General features: G+C 37.9%; 1 protein-coding gene across 1 annotated transcript in view; it reads left to right on the top strand.

Moving 5' to 3' along the window:
• The window catches only part of BRINP3 (BMP/retinoic acid inducible neural specific 3), a 226,205-nt gene that overhangs the window by 162,388 nt on the left and 40,968 nt on the right, over window positions 1-22,849 (top strand). The window contains exon 7 of the mRNA XM_064454356.1: window positions 21,583-21,805. Within this exon, the coding sequence (XP_064310426.1) occupies window positions 21,583-21,805 (223 nt within the window). The remainder of the gene's footprint in view (window positions 1-21,582; window positions 21,806-22,849) is intronic.

Below are 22,849 nucleotides of genomic sequence, written 5' to 3' on the forward strand. Positions count from 1 at the left end.
TTTAAACTATGAAAAACACTATTAGCAAATATCAGTTTGATTTGATTCATATTAATAGCGTGTTCTGAGAAGAAAAGTGCCCTTTATTAAACAAAACTAATGTTTTAAATAGATGTTTTATAACTTTGATGGGGGATATATATCCTTCAGTCTGTCTTTAGATTGGTGGAAATCAGCTTTTGAGATAAGAGTATGTTGTTTTATTCTAATCAATTTATAATTAAAATAACTTAGCTAGAAATGGGTAGGGTGAAAGAAGGACAGATTATTTAGTTATTTAGAGTCTGAGTAAACAAGGACAGGATAATACAGAGCACTAACTACTGGCCCATATAGTCTATTACTAACTGAAGATGAATGAATGAATGAATGAATGAATGAATGAATGAATGAATGAATGAATGAATGAATGAATGAATTCCATTCTCTGACACTCTCAACCCCAGATTCATGTAAAGCTAAATACAAGTGTATTAATTTTCTAACTTTTCTGCCTTCCAAACCCTTCCTTACCTTACATAGAATAAAATAGTCCTCTGAATCCAAAACCGAATTTTGTCCTCTAATATGGTCCTGTAAAACTTACTGCATTCACTTGAGGTCATGCACATTATCTGTGGACAGAATTTAGCCTAAAGAGGAAGAAGTATATATTCTATTTAAGATGGTTTGTTTACTGTTGGTTATCTCTCCTTCTGTCTGTTCAAAATAAAACAACTGAGGAACAGATTTTTTAAAGAAAAAAAATGCAGTTCATTAATGTCTACCATTAATGTCTACCTATTTGAAATCAATGGGTAGCCAAATTTAGTTTGCGTCTTTGAAACTCTCTGTCTGAATTTCCAGAATACAGGACAAAAAATGAACAGGACTGTTTTCTCCACAGCCTACTGCTCTCTTCCAAATCAGGCAGTTTACACTATTGTTTTACCTTTTAAATCATGAGATGTGAAAGAAAAATGTGGTTACTGAATTAAAAGTCCAAGGTCCTGAACACTACAGTTACAAGTGCAAAAAGATAATAGTTTAGTATGACCACTCTATGCATACATGTCCAACTGCAGTGAGTAGTCATGTTAGATAAATGTAGTATTGGGTGAAATGAAAGCATGTACCACATCAGGAACCTCATGAAATTCAACAAGGCGAAGTCTGAAGTCCTGCACCTAGGGAGTCATGCACGAGGCACCAGCATGTGCTGGGGGATGCACAGCTGGAAAGCAGCTTAGCATAAAAAGACCTGGGAGTCCTGGTGGACACAAAGTTGACCGTCAGCCGGCAATGTGCCCTTGCAGCAAAGTCAGCTGTGGTATCCTGGGCTACATTAGGAGGACTGTTGCCAGCAGGTTGAGTGAGAGGACCCATCCACTCTCCTCAGCACTGGTGAGGCCACACCTGGAGTGTTGTGTCCATGTCTCCTTTTCTCAGTACAAGAGAGACATGGACATATTGGAGAGAGTCTTCGAAGATCATGAAGTGTCTGGAGCATCTCTCTAATGAGGAAATGCCAGGAGAGCTGGGTCTGTTCAGCATGGAGAAGAGAGGTCTCAGGGGGATCTTACCAATGTAGACAAATATACCTGAAGGGAAGGTTGAAGAAGATGAAGCCAGGCTCTTTTCTGTGGTTCCCAGTGAGAAGACCAGAAGCAATGGGCAGAAATGGAAACATAGGAGATGCCCTCTTAACATCAGGAAACACTTTTTCACTGTGAGGGTGACTGAGTGCTGGCACAGGTTGCCCAGAGAGGTTTCAGAGTCCTCCTCCTTGGAGATATTAAAAAACTGAATGGCCATGGTCCTGGGCGACTAGGTGGCCCTGCTTGAGCAGGGATTTGGACCAGAGGTCGTTTCCCACCTCAACCATTCTGTTACTCTGTGATCAAAGAATTTTCCTGGTTTTCACATAGGAGGACTCTGGTCTGCAATTTGAGTAGTGACAATTCTCTTTTGAGCAACTATGACTGTTATTGGTTAGATGACCAAACACATTGCAGCTCAGAATGTGTCATTCATCATTATGTGTAGATTTCATTTCATTGAGGTTCTTCTGGCACCTTTTAACTACTCGAATATAATTTTGGAGGACATAGACCAGTATGTTATTTATCCCTCTGTAAATTTGGCTGCCTTTTTCATCCCTCTAGCTGCCCTCCAGCAATACATACTTGATTGCTATTAGCTCAAAGGGTTTCATATAACCTTTTAATATCAGGGTATGTACTAAATTCTTAAAGAAATTACAAGAGCTACTTTAAATTTTTTACTTTGAACCATCTGCTTATTCTTTATCATATCTTGTGGCCTCCAGACTCAGCTACTGCCCTTGCAAATGAACAGCCGTTTCGTTATAAAAAAATCTATAAAAATGCTGTTCAGCCTTCATTAACAAATTTCATTAGTTTTCTTGAGACCTTTGGCTGAATTAATGTGTTAGCAAAGTTCTCTCTGAGAACATCATTCCAAGAAGCTGTGTTCTTATTTAACACGTGGCCTAAAAATATCACCTCTAAAGAAATCAAGCAGTGTTTCATTCACCCTTTCTTAATCTGAGTGAAACTAGCTTTTCAGAGGAATTTGTAGCTTAAAAGGACAACTAGATAATATAGTTGACCTGCTAATCCACTAAGTTTCTCTGAGATTCCAGAATATGGAGTCCACCTACATTAGTTAGATTAAAGCACTACAATCTTCACTAGTACACCTGTAGCCTGCCCCCCCTTTCTAATGTGTTGTTCATTTAATATTCTGAATTTTCCTGTACCCCTTCTGTCCCTAATACTAAGAACGTGTACTTGTCCAGCTCCACCTCCCACCTCATCATCTCAGTATAATTTATCTTCCTGTTTCAGGAAAAAGCTTTGATGTAAGCACTCAAGTGCTAGTTAGTTTCATGCCACAAAGAATGTCAAAAGATTCCTTGAAAAATTTCACATATTTTTTAAGGTTGGAGGAGTTTCACAGCTTATAGTTACAGCAGTGTTGAAGACGGTGTTAGTGAATATGTTGTCTTGTTATACATCGCTGATTTTGGAAGGTTTTGGGACTCTCTTGGTATGACTTAATCTAAAAAGAAGCAAATTCTAACATGCAACTCTGTCAATGACTGACTGGTAATTTAGCTTTTTACAGAGATTATGACCCACTGTTTTAAAACACATGAAAGGCATGAAGACCCATAAAAACATCCATAGGCTCTGGATTCTGACAGCAAAGATAAGAATATGATCATGCATTGTCTGTACCATAATCCTGGTGTGGTTGGCTACTGAGTGCCTTTGGAAATCTGGCCACACTATTTAAACAATTTAAATAACAGCAATTTTCTTTTAAGGTGGTCTTCTCAGTGACATCTAAAAGAAATTTGTAGTGGTCCATGTTGCAACTTAATTTCATTTTTCTAAATAAAAAAAGGTTATTAAAATAAATAAGGACATGAATGACAGGGTTGCTCAAACAGCAGAATATGCCAAAAGTGCATTTTCATAATTTCTTTTTTTATTGCTAGCATTTATGGGACCTCCTGGAAACATGAAAGTAAAATCTTCCATCCAAGCAATTATTCTCACATAGCTCACATGAATGGCAGCTTGCTGCCTTGTCTTTGCATATTTCCCAAGTGCTGAGCAGCTGATATTTTTTTCCCCTTTAAGGCAACAAAATCTCTTTTGGACTATTTCCTTGAAAGGCATGGGATGAGGAGATGTGCAACAAATATTATGAGGTATATATTCAAAGTAGCTTTGAAATTGAAATCTTATTCTTTCAAACATTTAAATACAAAATACTATGGAAGGAAATAGCACGCCTAAACCAAACTGGACAGAAATTTTACTGTCGCAGTTGGTCTTAAAGGTGATTCAGTGAAATGCTGAAATACGTGCTTATTTTAATAATTTGTAGTTCATTAACTTCATAGATTTTACTTGTGTGCTTAAATGTTCAGCATCAGCTTAAATAGATCAAAGCCATCTAGGACCTTGAAGATCTTGGCCCACTGAACACAAAAACTGTGTTCAGAATCATAATCATAATACCAGACACATAGCTTCACAGGCATAATTAAACATCAAAAGTAATCCTGTAAATATTTTGAAACGCATCCTTCTATAGCTTTAAAAGACAAACTTCTCAAAATGTGGAGTTTGATTTTTTCGATTACTTCTGTATCTGCTTTATGGAGATATTTCACAAGGTAAATGTCAGTATCACAGAAAGTGCAAGTGGTATAAGTACAGCCAAATTAAACTGATATCAACTTTCACATTAATATTTGCTGAAACTATTTTCCATTGTGCATCCAGCCTTCATCATTGCTTTGATTGCATAGTACTAGCTGAAGTGAATTGCTGTTGCAAGCTATTTCATCTTAAATCCCTGGATTCAGTGGATTTGGACTTCATGTCTAATGCATTTCATAATTCCCTACTAACTCCAGGATGTCTTGCTATTGAGCATTGGTTACCCTTTAATTGTGCTGACTAAAAATCATCTCAAAAAAATCCATAGTTTTGAAACGTTCATCTAAAAATTAGATCTGAATCCTCAATTAATGTATAGCACTACATAGAAAGTTACCAATTTTTTCTTGTTCGTATCAGCATAGATTGCTTTTGAGACTTTAGAGTTCTGATTCCTCAGTTCAATTATATCTTTTCACTTCTTTTTAACAATTGAATTAATGATGTTCTCAAAATGCCTAGTATAAAAGAATTCGATTTAAAGGGTTGAAGAGAGCAGGTTATAATAGAGGACATGATAAGCTTATTACTGAATTAAATATCAGTAATACTGAAGATGAGGAAGTTCAGGCATCCCATTCTTTTTTTGGGGGTAGCATTTGCATCTTATATAATTACTTTTATGTAAAATCTACAGAAAGTAATAGGAGAGATCATCACCATTCCATATCTTCAGTGAGATTTAAAGAATTATCCATTTAATAGTGTCATGAATTTATATCTCTATCTTCAAAATATGAAAATGTCATAGTAGTGGAAAACCATTATATTTTGATGATATTTCAGAACTGTCTCCCTTCTTGTTCAGTTCCTATTTTCCCATATGAAACATGAGTATAGTGTAAAATGCCAACTTTGAAACAAGAAAGGCTCTTTCCACTAAGAACATCTACTTCCTAGATCTGCAAATCTGTTTTATTAAAACCAAGCACACAAGAAGGCCAAAGCTGGTCTTGAAAAATCTGAAGAATTAGTGTTCTCTCACTCTTGAAGTTAATCTAGACCTTAATCAATTGAAACTCATATGCAAAGTTCACAAATATTTTTACTATTAAACACTACTGAAAGACAGAATATGTTTCAATTTACACTTTGCATTTTGGGATTGGTGATGGTCTTGCTGTATAGACATCTGAGTCATGACTACATGTCTTTATAAAGTAGCACTGTGTTCTGACTCCAGGCTTCAAAACTGTTGTTCTGTTTCTTGTGGAGATGAAGAGCCCTATTCTCTCAGTGAAGGTGGTTTCCAATATCCAGGCTGCAAACCATGGTAAAATACAGTAGAATCAAGAGTGGAAATTACAATTGGCACTGTCATGGAAGTGCAGATGCTCAGGGGAGAATTCTTTACACTCTCTGCTAGCCTTATGAATTTGCTACAGATGGGCAGCATTGCCTTTATGATTATTGAGGCTGTAAAGAAGCTATAAAGGGGGAATTCTAAGGTTGTTACAAAGTCAGAGACCGGGTGTGACAGTCACACAGTCAGTCAATATATACATCCATAGTAAGTGATCATATTTGATCTCAAAATCTACACAAATCTCTTAGTATTTATCAGGAAAGAGAATTTTGCAGTCAATATTCTTGCATGTAGAGAGTCTTAGATCTGAACACATAGTAATACATCTGTTAAATTTTTTGTTCCAGTCAGTTTGAGTAACAATTAAAAAAGAGTAGAGGTATCCAGAGTAATCAGACTTATTTAAATTGTGAAAAAAAGATTATCCTTAAAAAAAGCAGGCACAAAACCAGTCAGTTAAACAAAATGTAAAGTTAAATCTTTATCTTAGGTTTAAATAGATTAAATTTAAAGTTACATAATTAAATAATGTAAATAAATTAAAATAAATTGGCCAGTGCTGAAGACAGAAATCTTAGATGTGTGGTTGAGAGAATGCATTATGATTATAGCCAGTGACAAATCCAAATCTTCAAAATCAAATGTGAATAACAGCATAAAGACACAGGAAACTTGGAGGAAAGAAGTTTGCATCATCAGACAAGTATTAGCTTTTCTGAAATTTCATACACTGTCGTCAGCTGAAGTTCTAGAATAATCGTAATTATTATTTATATTAATATCTCCCAGTAGTGCATTAAGGAATGCAACCAGTGTCCCTCATGTGGTTCATTCTTTCTCCTCCTCTCCATCAGAGAAGCATTTTAAAATATTGCTGTGATTAAAGCGTGTCACATTCTTTCTGGTGGATAACTCCAACAGCAAGTCTGCATTTAGTCTGTGATGTTTAATTTTAACAATCCCTCTATTTAGTCAGAAAAATCTAATATAACTGTGTTTGCCATCCCAGTAAGTCACAGGTTTTTGCTATTCCTCCGGCACAAATTCTTTCTAAAAATGACTTTAGCAAAAGTGGGCACTATGGAATTCCTTTTTCTTGTCTCTCACTGTCTGCAAATCAAAGTCATCTAGCTGACAAGTAAAAAGGTAATTTTTCCCAGCTGCTAAGCTTGGAGATTGAGTACAGTGTGTAGACATCAACCTGGGTTCTAGCTTCCTCCCTTATTGCTAGCAGTAATGACAACCCTAAGATCTAAACAATGCCCTCAATAACTCTTGTGTAAACTACAGTGATGTTCAAAAATTTTCAGACTGCCTTTTAATCACTAGGTAAAAATCATCTAGGTGTTTGTAGGGACATTTTAAAACATAGTTAATATACCACATGTCTCATTTACACCTGTTCCAAATTACTAAAAGTGAGTAAAAGGGCAGAAGGTAACTGCAGGTGTAATTTGGAAATGTCAGTTTAAACATAGATGTTGCTATATGTACACTCTGATTGGAAGAAACTTCTTGCAATTATAATGGAAGAAAAGTACCCAGACTGATTTTCAGGCTATGTTGAGATTCCAAGTCTTAAAAAACATTGCAAGATGCCTAGGTTTGATTTAGCATCACAGACAGACTTTAAATTTAGCGCTACATTTGCAGTCATTTGCAGTGAAGACAGTTTCCACTAGAAGTTCTCTCTTACCATAGTCCATTTACATATTAGTGCTTGTCCAGGTACTGTGTTTCAATTCAAATGCATGAAGCTTAAAAATGAAATCTGGAACTAAACCTGAATACTGTAGGATTTCTTCAATTTATAAAATCAAGAAATTTAACCTTGCTCTCTATTAAGCTTTGTTTTCATTGATTCAGAAGGATAAGAGAACACACCCATCAAAGAGTCCGTGCGAGAGCATTGTACACAGTACACACAAGGTATGATTGCACAGGTCATTCAGGTAGCACAGTCTCTCCCTTTGTTGACCAGAGTAGACTGATTACAATGCAAAGTGAGTCTCATTTGAAATCTTAATTGAAAGGCTCCTTGTGAAAAGACTGAACAGACTCACTGGCAGTCGAAGGTGCTTTTTAATCTCTGAGAATAAAGACTTCAATCAATATGGTTCAACCTATTTGCCCCTGAGCACTAGAGCCGTGGTTGTCTTTAAAACAGTGCTCACAGCTTCAGGCTCAAGGCCAAGAAAACTTAGCCCCCTGAGTTCTTAATATAATTATTGTTTTCTCTATTATCTTGCAAGGGTGTTAATTTGCCTCCCAGTAATTAACTTCCCTATGTGGTTGTCAGCAAGTTTAATCAATAGCATGAACAGATACAGCAACTGTCATTCCTTCTGTGACTAATACTCCCCTCCTCACCTCTCCCACCCCTGTGGAGGTATCACTGTTTTAATAAAATGAACAGGTGGGATGTGCATAATTTCTTCAGAGAGTCAGTGTCTAAATTGTTCATCTCCTAGCCCGAAAATGAAGGTACAGCCAATTAGGTCCTATCAATATAATTGTCTCTGTTCCAAAACTAAAAGCATATGAATGGTTGCTAAAGCAACATCTGGCAAACCAATTTATTAAAGTTTTACATGGCATTGCATTCTCAGACACTTTAAACATTGTGATGACATTGCAATAAGAGGAGAAGCAGAAGGCTTGATATAATGTAAATCTACTTATGTCCACCATGTACAGGACATAATGAAATTGACTTCAAAGCTAGTGACAAAAATCCTCATTCTTAGTGGAATTCCAATCTGCATTGGAAGCTTTGGACTATCAAGAGGGATGTCACTCTCTGGCCTCTCTTTTCTTCTAGGGCAGAGTTGTCTGTTCTGATTCATAGCTTCTTAAATCTTCTCTTGTAACAGCTTAACACTGATTATTTACTTCAATGTGTTTTCCAAGAACACTTGTCTGTTTCACTCATTCTTTTCCCTGAACTATCCTCTGTGATACATTACATGTTTATTTACCTTAACTAGTTTTCAAACTGCAGGAATTACCAGCATGACCAAGAACAAGTAAGGTAACTTTTGAGGTGACAGAGGTTATATCTAAGTCTATGCAGAAGAATTATGTCCTAAACATTACGTGCATTTATAGTGCTATAGAAAGATAATAATAGCTAGGAATGGATAGAAAATGGAACATCCATGCTGCAGGAATAGTTGTAAAACATATATAAATGATCGAATCATTTACAAAATATCTGAAATAACCCATAGATAAATTTTTGAGAATTTTTACTTGACAGCTTACAATTAATTACAAGGGACATTTATTTGGAAGGTAGTGATACAAACATTTTTAAAAGAGTAATGAACCAAAATCACACCCCAAAAAACCCCCAACCTGTCAGAATGAAGGGAGGGAGTATCCTTCAGATGTTGGGATTTACAGAGGTAGCTGTTGGAGTCTGGCTTTTTAGTTTCTGAAAAGTGAACTTGCTGTCAAGGTCATATTTAGATTAAGAAACCAGTCACTTGTTGATTATAGGAAATGTTAGTCCTTTCAGTTCACAGAAGAGTCTAGGGAAGGTTATCTCCTGCCTAGTAAAACTTCAGAATTAATCCATGACTTGCATTATGATATTCTATCTTTACTACCAATTCTGACTCTGCAATGTTTTTGTGTTTATCTGGGCACCAAGAGAGTCCCAAGGCTCATGAGGTTGGTATCTGTGGTTTCCTATTCCTATAACAGGTTGACATTACTTGCATTAACTATATGTATAACACGTACATATATATACATGCCTATATATAAATGTGTGTAACATATGTAAAATCAGTTGTATTGTAATATTTGTATGAGGTTTATCAGAAACTATATGTTAATGAATTATCAGAGGATCTCTGTTCTCCAATTCCACCTTCACATTTGCTGATATTTAGCCCTGTTCTTTCCTTTTTTGCAAAGCCTAGCATTTAGAGGAGCTATCCCTGCAGCATTCCTAAATTCAAAAAAGAAAGCCAACAGAAAAAACACGCAAGCTTACCCCACTGCAAGACTCATAAAAATTTGCTTCCCCTGAGGCTTACAAAACAGCTTAATTTTACCAGTTCAAATAGCCTGTCCAATATTAAATGTTGAGCTCTCCTCCTTCATATGCAGTCTGTATCTTCCAGATCACATACATTTCCTTCCTTCTCTTTGTCCTTTGGAAAATTTAATGGAGAGTTCATTTGCTTTGGAGAATAAAATTTTTTAATTATAGGGAAAGATGAACAATTTATCCTAGATGGGGGTAGGGAGGGGAAGAAAAATTCAGCTTTACTGTCTTTTCTGTGAATAAGGTTGTTTCAAGCTGCAGTCTTATGCTTCCTTCAACTGGATTATTTTCAAACATATTTCTTGGAATACAGCTGCTACTTCTTAGACAAATTAAGTAATGCATCATGAACAACTAAAATTCATTGCAACATAAAACCAAATATATGTTCGTTTTAGTACCCTGTTTTCTCCAGGCTTTTGAATCATGGTGGGATATTTAAAAAAAAACCCTATATATTTTATAAATCTTGTTCATAATATCTACACCATATTGAGGCAGCACTTGACTGAACAGCAACTGTATCCAACCATTTGAAATGTAGGTCCTATTGCTTTTTATTCTCTCAGACTACCAGCTTTGTGGTTTGAGGTTTCAATTTACAGCTGACACTGGTATTTGACTTGCTGTCACATCTATTGCCATGATTACAATTAAAAACATTTTTATGGGAAAGGAATGATAATACCGTGGTCACTTTGTCAGAGTAAAATTTTTTTCACCTAGAGTACAGTTATGTAGAAAGTGTAACAGACTATTAGGGATTTTAAGATCTTTCCTACCAGAACTCTCGCTCCTCACACTAATTGCAGCTACCACGGAGGACTCCAAGGAGGATGCAGTTGCCTGAAGCCATAAGAAAATTTATTATTATTTGTATTACATGTCAAAAATTAAATTTCAGGTCTATTGTGCTAACTGCTTTATATATAATAAGGGACAGGCTCTTCCCTGTCAAACTTGCAGTCTAAACAGAAGACAGCTTAAGTGTAGCAGAGAAACAGATCTATCTACAGAATATTACAAAATATTGAGGCAAAAGTTTTAAAAAAAAAACACAACAGGAATAATCTTTCAATAACTGCAAAATGGTGCTTTTTTGACAGAATATAGTAAAGCATTTTGACCATTCATTTTGAAATGATTATTGATTTTGTAATTTTTTTCTTTGTAACTTTTATGTTATAATATGAAATTAGAGGCTGATATAAAAATGTTAAACTTCTGTTCCATTAAGGTGGAGTATTTTGACTGATCCAAAGCAAAGTAAAACAAGAAAATCTTGCAATGTTCCTTCTAGAGGCCTTCAGAGAAATTAGAAGCATTTGGAGAATTTAGAGAATTTCAAATTATTTAGCTTGCATTCTAATTTTGGAATGCTAAAAATCCTTTCACAAAATGGATTTTCTGTGCTCTGCATAGTTCTGCTTAAGAGCCTTCTTTGTTTTGAAATGAATAGCTTTAGCAGCTTTCCTTATCTTGTGTGTGAAATTAATTGGTAGTCTTCTTTCCAGCTTCTAACCTCTAAAAAAAATAACCCAGTGTTTATATTAAATAGTAGGCTTATTTACAGCATCAGCAGATAAGGTCAGCACTGAAATGGGCACAGAGGTTAAGGAAATTGGCAGAGCAGGGATGGATGGCTTGCTTTGTTGCTCTGTGTCATCTTTTCTGTAGGTAAATAGATTTCTGGAGTTACTAGAGATATTTCCTTAGTGTTTTTCAGTTAAAGATTTTGGTCTGAATATTTCTTATTGGCTCTGACTGTTGCTCATTTTCTTTATGCAATACTACCTGTTTATTCTGGCTTCCTATTAGAATGAATTGTGCGAAAGGAAGGCTGGAACCATATTAAAACCAGGTGTAGAGAAATGATTAGCATAGACAAGGAAACCGGCTATTTAAAAAAAACCACAACAAACCAACCAAAGAAAAAAAAAACAATCAAACAATCCAAAAAACAACCAACTGAATCCTCACTTAATGCAAAGTGTCAAGTTCCTTAAGTATTTTCTCCTCTGACAGGCAGGAATCTGGAAAGGCATTATTATAGGCACCTGCCTTTGGAACATCATCTCATGAATCACTCCTCAGAGAGGCAATAGTATTCCCTCTGCAAAACACTAGGGAAGATTTAAAAAAGAAATAGAAGCTTCACAGATCCCTGCAGAGCCAAGCATCTGAACCCTCAGCTGCACATGATGGTCAGCTAGAGTCTGTACTTCATCAAGTGGCAAATGCAGACTGTTAAGATAGGGGAATGGGAGGCTTGTGACTTTTGGACCAGGAAGATGGCTCCTTTTCCACCTGTAGATCGGTGACTGCAGAATAGGTTCAGCGTCCTGGGGAGCCAGCCAAGCCCTACACACATGCAGGCCCTAAAAAGCAGTGGATAATGGCATTTGTAGATAGAGGTCCCCCTCTGCTGACCTGACCTGCTATCCGGGGAGGTTTTCTGGGGACTTTGATCTGGGAAGTTGACGAGAGACTGCTGAGGCTCATTCAGCTCATTTTAGACTATTACCCCTTTTTGCTCATCCATGCGAGTAGCAACAATACTACCAGAGGAGAGCTGGAGAATATCAGGAGTGACTACATGGCTCAGGCCCATGTTGTGTCTTGGTCCTACTACTACTACTACTACTACTACTACTACTACTAAGTAAAGGGAAAATAAACCAGAACTCTTCATGAGGTCACAGAGGCAAAATATTTTTAGGATGGCAGAGACAGGGTGGGACAGCTTGCCTGACTGCAGTACTGTGAAGGACGGATGGAAATTCATCACTAAATACAGGCAGGGATGATGAGGAGGGTAGTTGCTGAGGAGCATAGCTACTCTATGTCAAGGAGTAGCTCAGATGTATGGAGCTCTGCTATGGGATGGATGACAGGGATGAGAGCTCATGGGTCAGGGTCAGAGGGTAGGCCAGCAAGGGTAACATTGAAGTAGGAGTGTGTTACAGACCACCCAGTCAACATGAGGAAGTGGATGAAGCCTTCCTTAAGCAACTTGGGAATATGTCTGGATCACAGACCCTCCTTCTTGTGGGGAACTTTAACCTCCCTGGCATCCACTGAAAAGCCAACACTGTGGGACATAAGCAGTCAAGATTTTTTTGGAGGGTGTCAGGAATAATATCTTGATACAGATACTGGATGGATCAACAGGAGTGACACAGAGCTGGACTGGCTATTCCCTAACAAGGAAGTGCTCTTTGGGGATGGGATAATCAATGGCAACTTTGGCTGCAGACAACATGAAATAGTGGTGTTCAGGATCTGGAAAGAAATGGTTAAGGAGAGCAGCAGAATGTAGAGCTGGGCTTCACAAAAGCAGTTTTCACCTAATTCTGGGAACTTGTAGGTGGTATTCCCTCCGAGGCAGCTCTGAAGAAAAAGGAGCTCTGGAAAGCTGGCCAGGTTTTAAGGACAGACTGTATCTGTGGGTTTTGAGAGCTGGATGATATCCCTATAAGGCCTGTCTCTCTGCTAGTTTTGAAAGACCATGGGGACTGGGGAAGATTCCTGATGACTGGAGAAAAGCAAATATGCCAATCATCAAAAAAGTCTGAAAGGATGATCCAGGGAACTACTGCTTGATCAGCTTCACTCGGGGCCCTGGGAAAATCATGGACTGAGTCTTCTTGGACAACATTTCTGGAGATGTATTGGGTTTATGTAGCAAGGTTTTGGTAGGGGTGGGGCTGCAGCAGTAGGCTGTCTTGAGATGACACCAGGTGCTGCCCCTGTGTCAGACAGAGCCAGTCCAGCTGACTCCAAAACAGACCAACCACTGCCCAAAGCTGAGCCTATCAGTGACACTGGTGGCACCCCTGTGATAGCATACTTAAGAAAGGGTAAAAAACACTGCTCAGCAGATGTAGGAGAGAGAAGTGAGAAAATGTGAGAGAAACAGCCCTGCAGACACCAAGACTTGTGAAGAAGGAGAGGGGGAAGTGCTCCACGTGCAGGAGCAAAGATTCCCCTGCAGGCTGTGGAGAAGACCATGGTGAAGCAGGTTGTCCCTCTGCAGCCCATGGATGACCACAGTGGAGCAGATATCCACACTGCAGCCCATGGAGTATTCCGCTCTGCAGGAGGTGGAGATGCACCGAAGGAAGCTTCAGCCTGTGGAGAGGAGCCCATGCAGGACCAGGATTTCTGTCAGGACCTGTGGTCTGTGGGGGACCCATGCTGGAGCAGCTTGTGAAGGACTATATCCTCTGGCAGGGACCCCATGCTGGAGTAGAGAAATAGTATGAGGAGGAAGGAGTTGCAGAGATGAAGTCTTATGAACTGACCACGATCTTCATTCTCCATCCCTCTGTGCTGTTTATGGGAGAGAGGACATAAAACAGCTGGGAATGTAAGGAGTGAAGCTGAGCTTTGGAAGAAGGAAGGGCTGGGGAGAAGGTGTTTCTAGTTTTGTCTTTTTTTTCTCATGATCCTACTCTATTTTAAATCATCAATAAATTAATTTGAGTCAGTTTTGCCCATGTCAATAATTAGTAAGTGATCCCCCTGTCCTTATCTCAACACATAAGATTTTTCATCTAATTTTCTCACCCTGTCCTGTTAAGGAGGAAGAGTGATAGAGCAGCTGGGTGGGCATGTGGCAGCCAGTCAAAGTTAAGCTAGCACAAGGGACATGAGAAAGAAGATGGTGACTGGGTAAATCATGTCTAACCCACCTCATTCTCTCTATGATAAAATGCTGATTTATGGATGAGGGGAGAGAAATGGATGTCATTTACCTCAGTTTTAGCAAGACTCTAGATGTGGAATCTGGCCATGCAACTGGAATTTTACCCATTTATTTGTCTTTCCATCCAGACCACTGTATTTTAACTTGGATACTGGAATATTGTGGGAGACAGAGTATAGGGTTAGGGGATTCACATATCCTACCTGAAGACCAGTAGCAAGTGGAATACAGCAAGGGTCTATTCCAGGACTTGCTCTGTTTACCTTCTTTACCAATGACCTGGAGGAGGCAATGAAGTGCACTCTTATCAAGTTTGCAGATTATACCAATTTGAGGGAAGGGGACAAGAACCTGTTGATATGCTCAAGAACATGGCTGCCATCTAGAGGGACCTGGACAGGCTGGTGGAATGGGGGAACAGGAACCTGATGAAGTTCAACAAGGACAAATGCAACGCCCTGCCCTGGGCAAGCAAAGCCCCAGCAGAGATCCAGGACGGACCTGCCTGGCCAGGAGCAGTTCTGCAGGAAAGTTCCTGGGGCCTGTTGGCAGTGAGTGGAGAGTAGCATGTAGTGGACTGACAGCATCAAGGGCAGCAACATCCTGGGTGGTATGAACAGGAGCATGATCAGGATATCAAGGAGGGGATTAGCCACAGTACTTTTTAGACCACATTGAGATACTGCATCTAGTTTTTGCTCCACAGTACAGGAAAGGCATTGGCAAAATGGAGCATGATCAGTGATGTCCCCAGAGCAGTTGGGGCTGGAGTACCCACCCTGGGAAGAGAGGCCACAGGAGGAGGTCTTGGTCAACCTCGGGCATGGAGGCTTTGGGCGTCCAAAAGGAGCCATCTTGTATGCAGGGAGGGGATCAAGAAGACATAGCCAGGCTCTGTATGGTGAGAGACAACTTGCATAAACTGAAACAAGAGAGACTTGGACTGGAGATATGGAGAAACTTTTCTCAGTTTTTTTCCCAGTTGAGTCTTGGTTACTCAGAGAGGTTGTGCTGCCTCCACCCTCAGCAGTTGCCAAGACCAGACTGGACCAAACCCTGAGCAACCCAGTCTGATGTCAGAGATGACCTGCTTGGAGCAAGAGACTAGAGACTGCCCAAGGCCACATCAAGCCTGATTTAACATCAGATCCTATCGTTACGGTTTAAGAAGGGAGACAGCTTCCAAAAGTAGTAGTGATCTATAAAGACTAGTGGTCATTTGCAAGTAATTCTCATTATAAGATGAAAAGATGAAATGCAATGTAGAACATGAATTCATTTCAGCTAATTTTGAAACTGTATGAAATGCTTTCATTTGGACTAGCATATCAGACTGCATAATGTTTTGTTCAGACATATAGAATGACGCCCTTACTTGTTAAAGACTAGTGGATTTTTGTCAATTTGCCTTAAGCCCACTGTAGCATTTTCTTAAAGCTGAAGCAGAACAGTTTTTACATGAGGTATTATACACTTCTACCCTGTGATGGCAGAAATTTAGTACCTTTAGAGCAAGTTAAGGAGCTTGATAGAAAAAGGGGACATATGTACGAACGACAGATGCATAAAATTTACAGACAATGCTGAAGTGTCACAAGTGCTGTCTATCAAACTAATGAACATACACCTTTTTATTCACTACAAAGTTTGTCAAAGACTTTTCTATTGTTATTCTTAGATAAATAAGGGAGAAAAATGTTTCATTAAAGCATCATTTAGAGAAATGACAAAACAACCCATTTCAGTTGCTGTCTAATGGAAGATTTTGACAAGATAATATGATGTAAAAAGGGGTTTTCTCTTACAGACATACTTTTACTGAGCTTTGTTAAATGAAAAAACTGCTACAGTCCAAATTCTTATTCGTTTTAGAAAATACATAGATTATATATAAGCCTATTGTCAATGGTATGTTTCAGTCTATAAAGGTTTTTTAAACTGGCCAGGCAAAATACTTTTTCAGTTATTGTCAGGCTGCCTTTGCTCAGAAAATATCATTGCTTTTTCTGTATTTGAATGTTGGTGAAAAATTAAAATTAAGTTTAAGTGAGACTATGTAATCTAAAATTAGACAGGGTTATATATTTACTGAAACATGATGTTGTAATTTCCAATACTAAAGGTTTTGATTCCATAAGATTAAATTGTTTCATTTCAGGTAAATGGGCTTATCAGAATATGGTATTACATTAAATGACAGAATAAAACTTGATGGAGTGTCATCACCCCAGAAACAGATGTTTCTAGGCTGAGAAGATGACTGAAATTTCTTTCAGTTTACTTCATTGTGAAACAATTTCTTCCTTAACATATCACCAAATGCAGGTTATTTTCAAACTGTATTTTGCTTTACATTCTCCTAAACTGCAAGTAGATTGTCCTCTCACTTAATTTCTTCACATGTACACATATGCTGTCATTCATTTCAACTATAATGTGTGCCCTGGCAGTCAAGAGGGCTAACTGTATCCTGGGGTGCATCAAGCACTGTACTGCTAGCTGGTTGAGGGAGGTGATTGTCCTGCTCTACTCTACACTCATGCAGCTTCACCTTGAGTACTGTGTACACTTTTGGGTGCCACAGTACATTAAGGTTATAAAGCTACTAGAGAGTGTCCAGAGAAGGGCCATAAAGTTGGTGAAGGATTTACAGGAGAAACTGTATGAGTAGCACTAGAGGCACTTGGTTTGTTCAGCCCAGAGAAGAGGAGACTGACAGGAGATCTACAGCTTCGTCACAAGGGGAGGAGGAGGGGCAGGTGCTGATCTCTTCTCTCTAGTGACCAATGATAGGACCCAAGGGAATGGCAGGAAGATGTGCCAGGGGAGGCTTAGGTTGGGTATTAGGAAAAGGTTCTTCACCCAGAGGGCGGTGGAGCACTGGAACAGGCTCCCCAGGGAGGTAGTCATGGCACCAAGCCTGATGCTATTCAGGAAGCACTTGGACAATGCCCTCAGAGATATGGTGTAAATTTGGTGTTGTCCTGTGCAGGGACAGGAGTTGGACTTGATGATGCTTGTAGGTACCTTCCAGCTCAGGACATTCTGTGATTCTAATACAGAGCCAGCAGGGAAAAAAAAAAAAAAAAAAAAAAAAAGGACTCTGTGTATTTTTCTTTGTTAGAAATCCAGTCAAATTTGAATTTTCCTATTTACCGGGGGACTCAGGAATTTTGATCTTCCATAAAGTACATTACTGACACCTCCTTAGGCACAAGCTATGGCTTAAAGGAATTATTGTTTTATCCTCCTGCTCATGTTATCTTGACTGCAGAAGCTAAGTTTGTTCTCTTTCTTTACACAGACTATTTCTTGGTCTGTGAGGAAGAAATTGTTCTAACACCCATAAACTAGAAATAATCTCTGTTGCATTTATTGGTGAAACAGTAGCTATATAATTTATAAGAAAATGTTATGAATGACAGTTTGAAAGATCAGTCATGGACATGCTCTGTTTAATCTAAAGAAAATAGGAGAAGAAAGTGCAGTGATACTATGTGGCATGTTAATATTGTCAGTATTACATTGCACAGTCAGATGTTAGCCTGTGTTACCTTTATTAACCTGGTGTTCTGAGTTCCCAAGCTGGTATAAATCTGTTGTCTTCTCAGATGCTTCCACAGATCCTCCAAAAGGGATCTTTCTTAGGAAACAAGCTAACACAAGACATTGTGATAGCCTGCAAAAGTTGCATAAACCACTCAGCCTCAGCTGAAACAAAACCAGAAGAGTGCCATGGTCTTGTAGGTGTGATAGTCTTGTACTGATCTTATAATTCAAAATACCAGGGATATGCAAAATATTTGTAGCAGAGAAATCAGGGGTCCTGTTCTCTTCCAACACAGAGCAGGGCCTTTTTTCCTGGTAGCAGAGCGTTGTCAAATCCTTTGATGAAGTTTACTGCATTTTTCTGGTCTTTGCTAGCTCTGTATGCAGAATGTTAATCACTGAATTCAGCATTGAGCCCTGCTCTGATACTGAATAAAACTGAGAATCCAAGTTACAAGCTAAGAAGTTCTAGGTATTTCTTACAGCCTAAATATGTCTGATTTTCAGCTGATTTCAGCAATAATGTTTGCCCCCATTGTTATATTTTTCATTTATTCTTTGCCACTGAAATATAGTATGCCATTTCAGTCTCTAAACACTGTTAATACAAGGAAGATTTACCTTGCAGAAAGGGGGAAGTGAAAAACAGACATGACCAGCCATAAAATGAAAGTTAAATAAACTTATAGGATCAACAACTGCATAAAAAGTTTTACATTTTTCCCCATTATTTACAATTAGTTAAGAATATGAAAAAATGGTATTGCATATGCTACTCGTGAAAATAAATGAGGAAGTGCTGAAATCATATGATATGTTGTATCAAGTATGATGCTTTATAAGTATTAATTTCCATGGCCCCCAGCACTGTAATACTGTCTATTAATCCCCAGGAATGGCTGGTACAATGTGTTGATTAGAGTGTAATAGTTTAATCATCTCTCAGTGATAGGAGTTCATGTTGTAGTTTCACAGATCATGAAATATGTCTGTTTAAGATATGAGCACATTATCTTTTCTTCTCTTTTTTTTTTTTTTTTTCAGAAGACACTATGTAACCATGCCCATTTTATCTCTGTCTTTTTTACTTCCATTATGGTGCTCATTAGTATGATCGTACAGGGCACAGGGATAGTCAAAGATGATGTTTATTACAGGGAGTAAAAGAAGCATTTCCTATTGGAAATGTTTTTGCATTGCAAGTTAAGGAGTGTAAACCCTCCTTATCAGTTCTAAACACTGATTCCAATTAGTTGTTAGCTGTAGAGCTTATTGCCATTGTGCAAAGGACAGCAAACTGACAATGTTTCTTAAATAAGTTACTACAGCAATATGAAAACTGAAAAGGCATCTTGTGAGCATATTCTCTCCTCAGGGATTTGGGTTTGTTTTGGACTTCATGAAACTGAGTTTAAGTAGGTATACCAATGTCTCAGAAGAACAGAAGGGAAATGAGAAGTTAGTGATTAAAAAAAGTAGCCAGGGTTGTGGCTTTTGGATATGATCCTCCTTACGTGTGTTAGTACACTCCTCTGAAGTCAGTAAAGCTTGGCCAATTTATACAAACTGCAGATCTGCACTTTGCTAAAGGATGTACTTTATAACAGTTCAGTTAATCTTATTTCCTATTAATTTTTTTCTTTCTTTTCATTTTGTTTTACTACCAATTTGTTACATTTGAAAATGCACTCCTTAGGCTTGGAAGGCTTTAGCAAGCCAATGGGGCTGTGCCTCATTTAGACAAGCCAGACATAATCTTTGAAAGAAAGTGAGGACTGAGATGTGTAGTATAAGAAGACAAAGGAATAACTGTCATTTGAGAAGGGGAAAACAGGGAAATGGTTTTCACAAAACTACACTAAGACTCACAGAGATGTCATCTGGTAATGTAGAATTAATTAAATATGCCTATTAATCCTAATTATTAAGCTACAAACCCTGGAACAGATACTTGCTGTTTTTGGACAGAGGATAAGAACCAACTTCTTAGACAAAATTAGGAAAGGGAAAAAGCAAAGGATTGTAGGCTCCGAATACTTTATAAAATAAAGTAACAGTTCCTTTCCTCAGTCCCTTAATTTGTACCCAGGGACAGCAGAGGGACAATGGTGCTTTCCTTGAGGGGAGAATAGTGGACGACTACTACCCAAAGAGGAAGGCATAAGGAGAAAATGAGTAACAAGTTGCCAAGGACTTCCCAGACGAATTATTAAAACCACTCTGTTAAATATAAAAACATCACCTTTGCCTCTTGCCTTTCATTTTTTACCTTCCAGAAGACCATTCAATGCTTTTTGTCTTCTGATGAATCTTCATCCATCACAGAAAGTTCTATACCAAAATAGGGCTATTCTATTTCATCATGGCCCCACATCCCTCAGGATGAGGGTAAGGGTCACTCTGGATCATTTAGAAAATTTCTTACTTCTCCGCCCATAAAAAAAGGAATATTTTTGCCTTCTTTATGTAAAAATGTTGTTAAAAAAGCTAAACCAAAGCTAAAGCTAAAACCAAAAGACTTACAAACAATGATGGTAATGGAGTATTCTTTCATGTGAGCAGACATTGTCCCCCAATAAACCCTTTCCCATGAGAAACTTAAAATTATAGCAATGTTAAATATTATGAGTAACTCTAGTTTTAAGCAGGAAGCTACTTCAGTCAGTTGGATCATTGCATTCACATAGTCTGCTGAAGTGTAGACTACCAAAGGGAGCATCTGGCAGAGTGAGAGCCAAACTGTGGGATAAATGACTTCACTGCAGGAACAAGCCAAAAGAAAAAAAGGATTGTGAAGGGTGGGAGGATAGCAGTAGGCAGGAGGGCAGACAGGAAAACATACTGAAATATGGAAACAAGAAAGGAAAAGGATAAACATATGCATTCAAGTGTACTACTCATTTTCTCATTTTTCCCCCACTAATTAAAGCCCTTTTAGACGGAAGTTTATTTAGGTTCAAACCTCCTAAATTAACATGTAAATTATCCTACTTATGCAAATGGACTCACTGATTAATAAAATTCTGTTAATAAGATTCAGTCTATGTATCTTATGTGGACTGAGCTGCCAGAACAAGTCACAAAGCATAGGATGTTCACAGTAACAGTGATCCTGTGATTTAACAACTCCTTTTTACCACTTTAGAGATGGGGATGGGAGTCAAAAAGAAGTTATGGGGACATTTTTGAAGTGGCAAAGTACCATAAAATCCTTTGAAATGCTCCATTTCAATTCTAAATACTTTTGAAAGTCTGATCCTTAATGGCTTGTTTCAGGTGAAATTATGCGTCTAAAAGAAAGCTGGCCTGAAAATCACATTTACTTGCATTTCATAAGCATTGGGATATACTCCTTTTAAGACAGTTTCCTATCTTCTCCAAATGAGTCAATATACATTGATCTTTATATGCATATTTACTTTCAGATCCCAGATTTGAAGGTAAGAAACTGATTCTTATTTAATCTTCATATTATCCAGGTTGAGAAATATTGACAGAGCTTGCATTTTTTTAACATTGATTTAAAAATTATGTAAATATTTACTTTTGCTGACTGAAAATGTAGTTACCTTTCTACTTTGAAAGAGTTAAAATATTAAATTCTAAAATTGCAGAAGTTCAAGTTTAAAAAAATAAGTAGTTCAAGAAAAAACAAATTGGAAGTTCATTTTTGCTGCAACAATAGCCATAACTACATAATTAAAGACTATTAATTTTTTTTCAGATGAATTCAAATTATTTATGAAAAGGCTGCCCATGAATTATTTCCTGAACACAACTACTGTAATGCATTTGTGGACAATGGATTCTAATTTTCAACGTCGCTATGAGCAACTAGAAAACAGCATGAAGCAACTCTTCCTCAAGGCACAGAAAACTGTTCACAAGCTCTTCGGCCTTAGTAAGAGATGCCATAAACAGCCACTCATTCGCATGCCAAGGCAGAGGTAAGAAAGCCTATGAAAACCTGAGAAACTCAAACTGCCGTCCTGACACTAAAATCTCCTTAAGGGGATAGATCTGGGAATGTGTGCAACATATGGTACATGCACAGTATGCAATCTTTATATTTGTAAGAGTTGAACAATCCCAGCTTTCAATATTGCTCCATTCACGTTTCCCTAAATATTATCAGGAAGGTCAAAATAAAACCTGATTTGTATAGGACTGCGTATTATGTGAGGCAACTTAAAAATAACATGAGCATACAGATTCATCCCATTTGGTCTGGCTCTGTTTTACTGAACCACATTTTCAGGGGAACTTAGCCAAGTGTAACAGTGCCAAAAATTGTATACCAAATACTGAATACCTATTCTGAAGCAAGCACAGCTATTTTAAGAACTTTCCAGGTCATTATACAGTATATACTACATACTATTGATTTCTTGTCTCATTTGTCAGACATGAATTAAATTTGAAAGGATGCCTAAGGAAAGAAAATAGAAGTGTTTTAGTCCTTCCTAGAAACAGAGAGATCGTGAAAGCTAGCTAGTCAAATCTATATTAACATAAAGTGATTATAGTTGATTGCTGATCGAAAATTGCTTTATTGAAATTAGTGGAATGACACTAGAGTAAACCTGAAATGAATAAGCTTTTAAGGACATTATTCTTCTAAGCACAAGCATTGTGGGCCTAGTCCAGTGACTCCTCATTTAGGAAGTATCTCTGTCAATTTTAAAGAAACGTAGTTTAGGTTCAGTGTTCCAGAACTGTCAGGGGTACTTTACTCTCCCCTGCTTTCAGGTCTTCTATTGCAAGCTAAAGGTCCATCAATTCCTCTTTGCCTTTACGTGGCACTTAGCTAATCCTTCCACGTTTTCTTTCAGAGAGACAGTTGTTATGGCTTTCTGCTAGTTGAAAAAAAATAATGTATTTTTAACTTTTGGGGTCTTTTCGAATCAGAAATCATTCCACTGACAAAAGTTATATAGTCACTGCAATGCTTTGATATAATCTCCTGTGTTTCTTGGGCATGACCTGAATAA

The sequence above is a fragment of the Phalacrocorax carbo genome, chromosome 6 (genome assembly GCF_963921805.1).
Source record: "Phalacrocorax carbo chromosome 6, bPhaCar2.1, whole genome shotgun sequence".
NCBI lineage: Eukaryota > Metazoa > Chordata > Aves > Suliformes > Phalacrocoracidae > Phalacrocorax > Phalacrocorax carbo.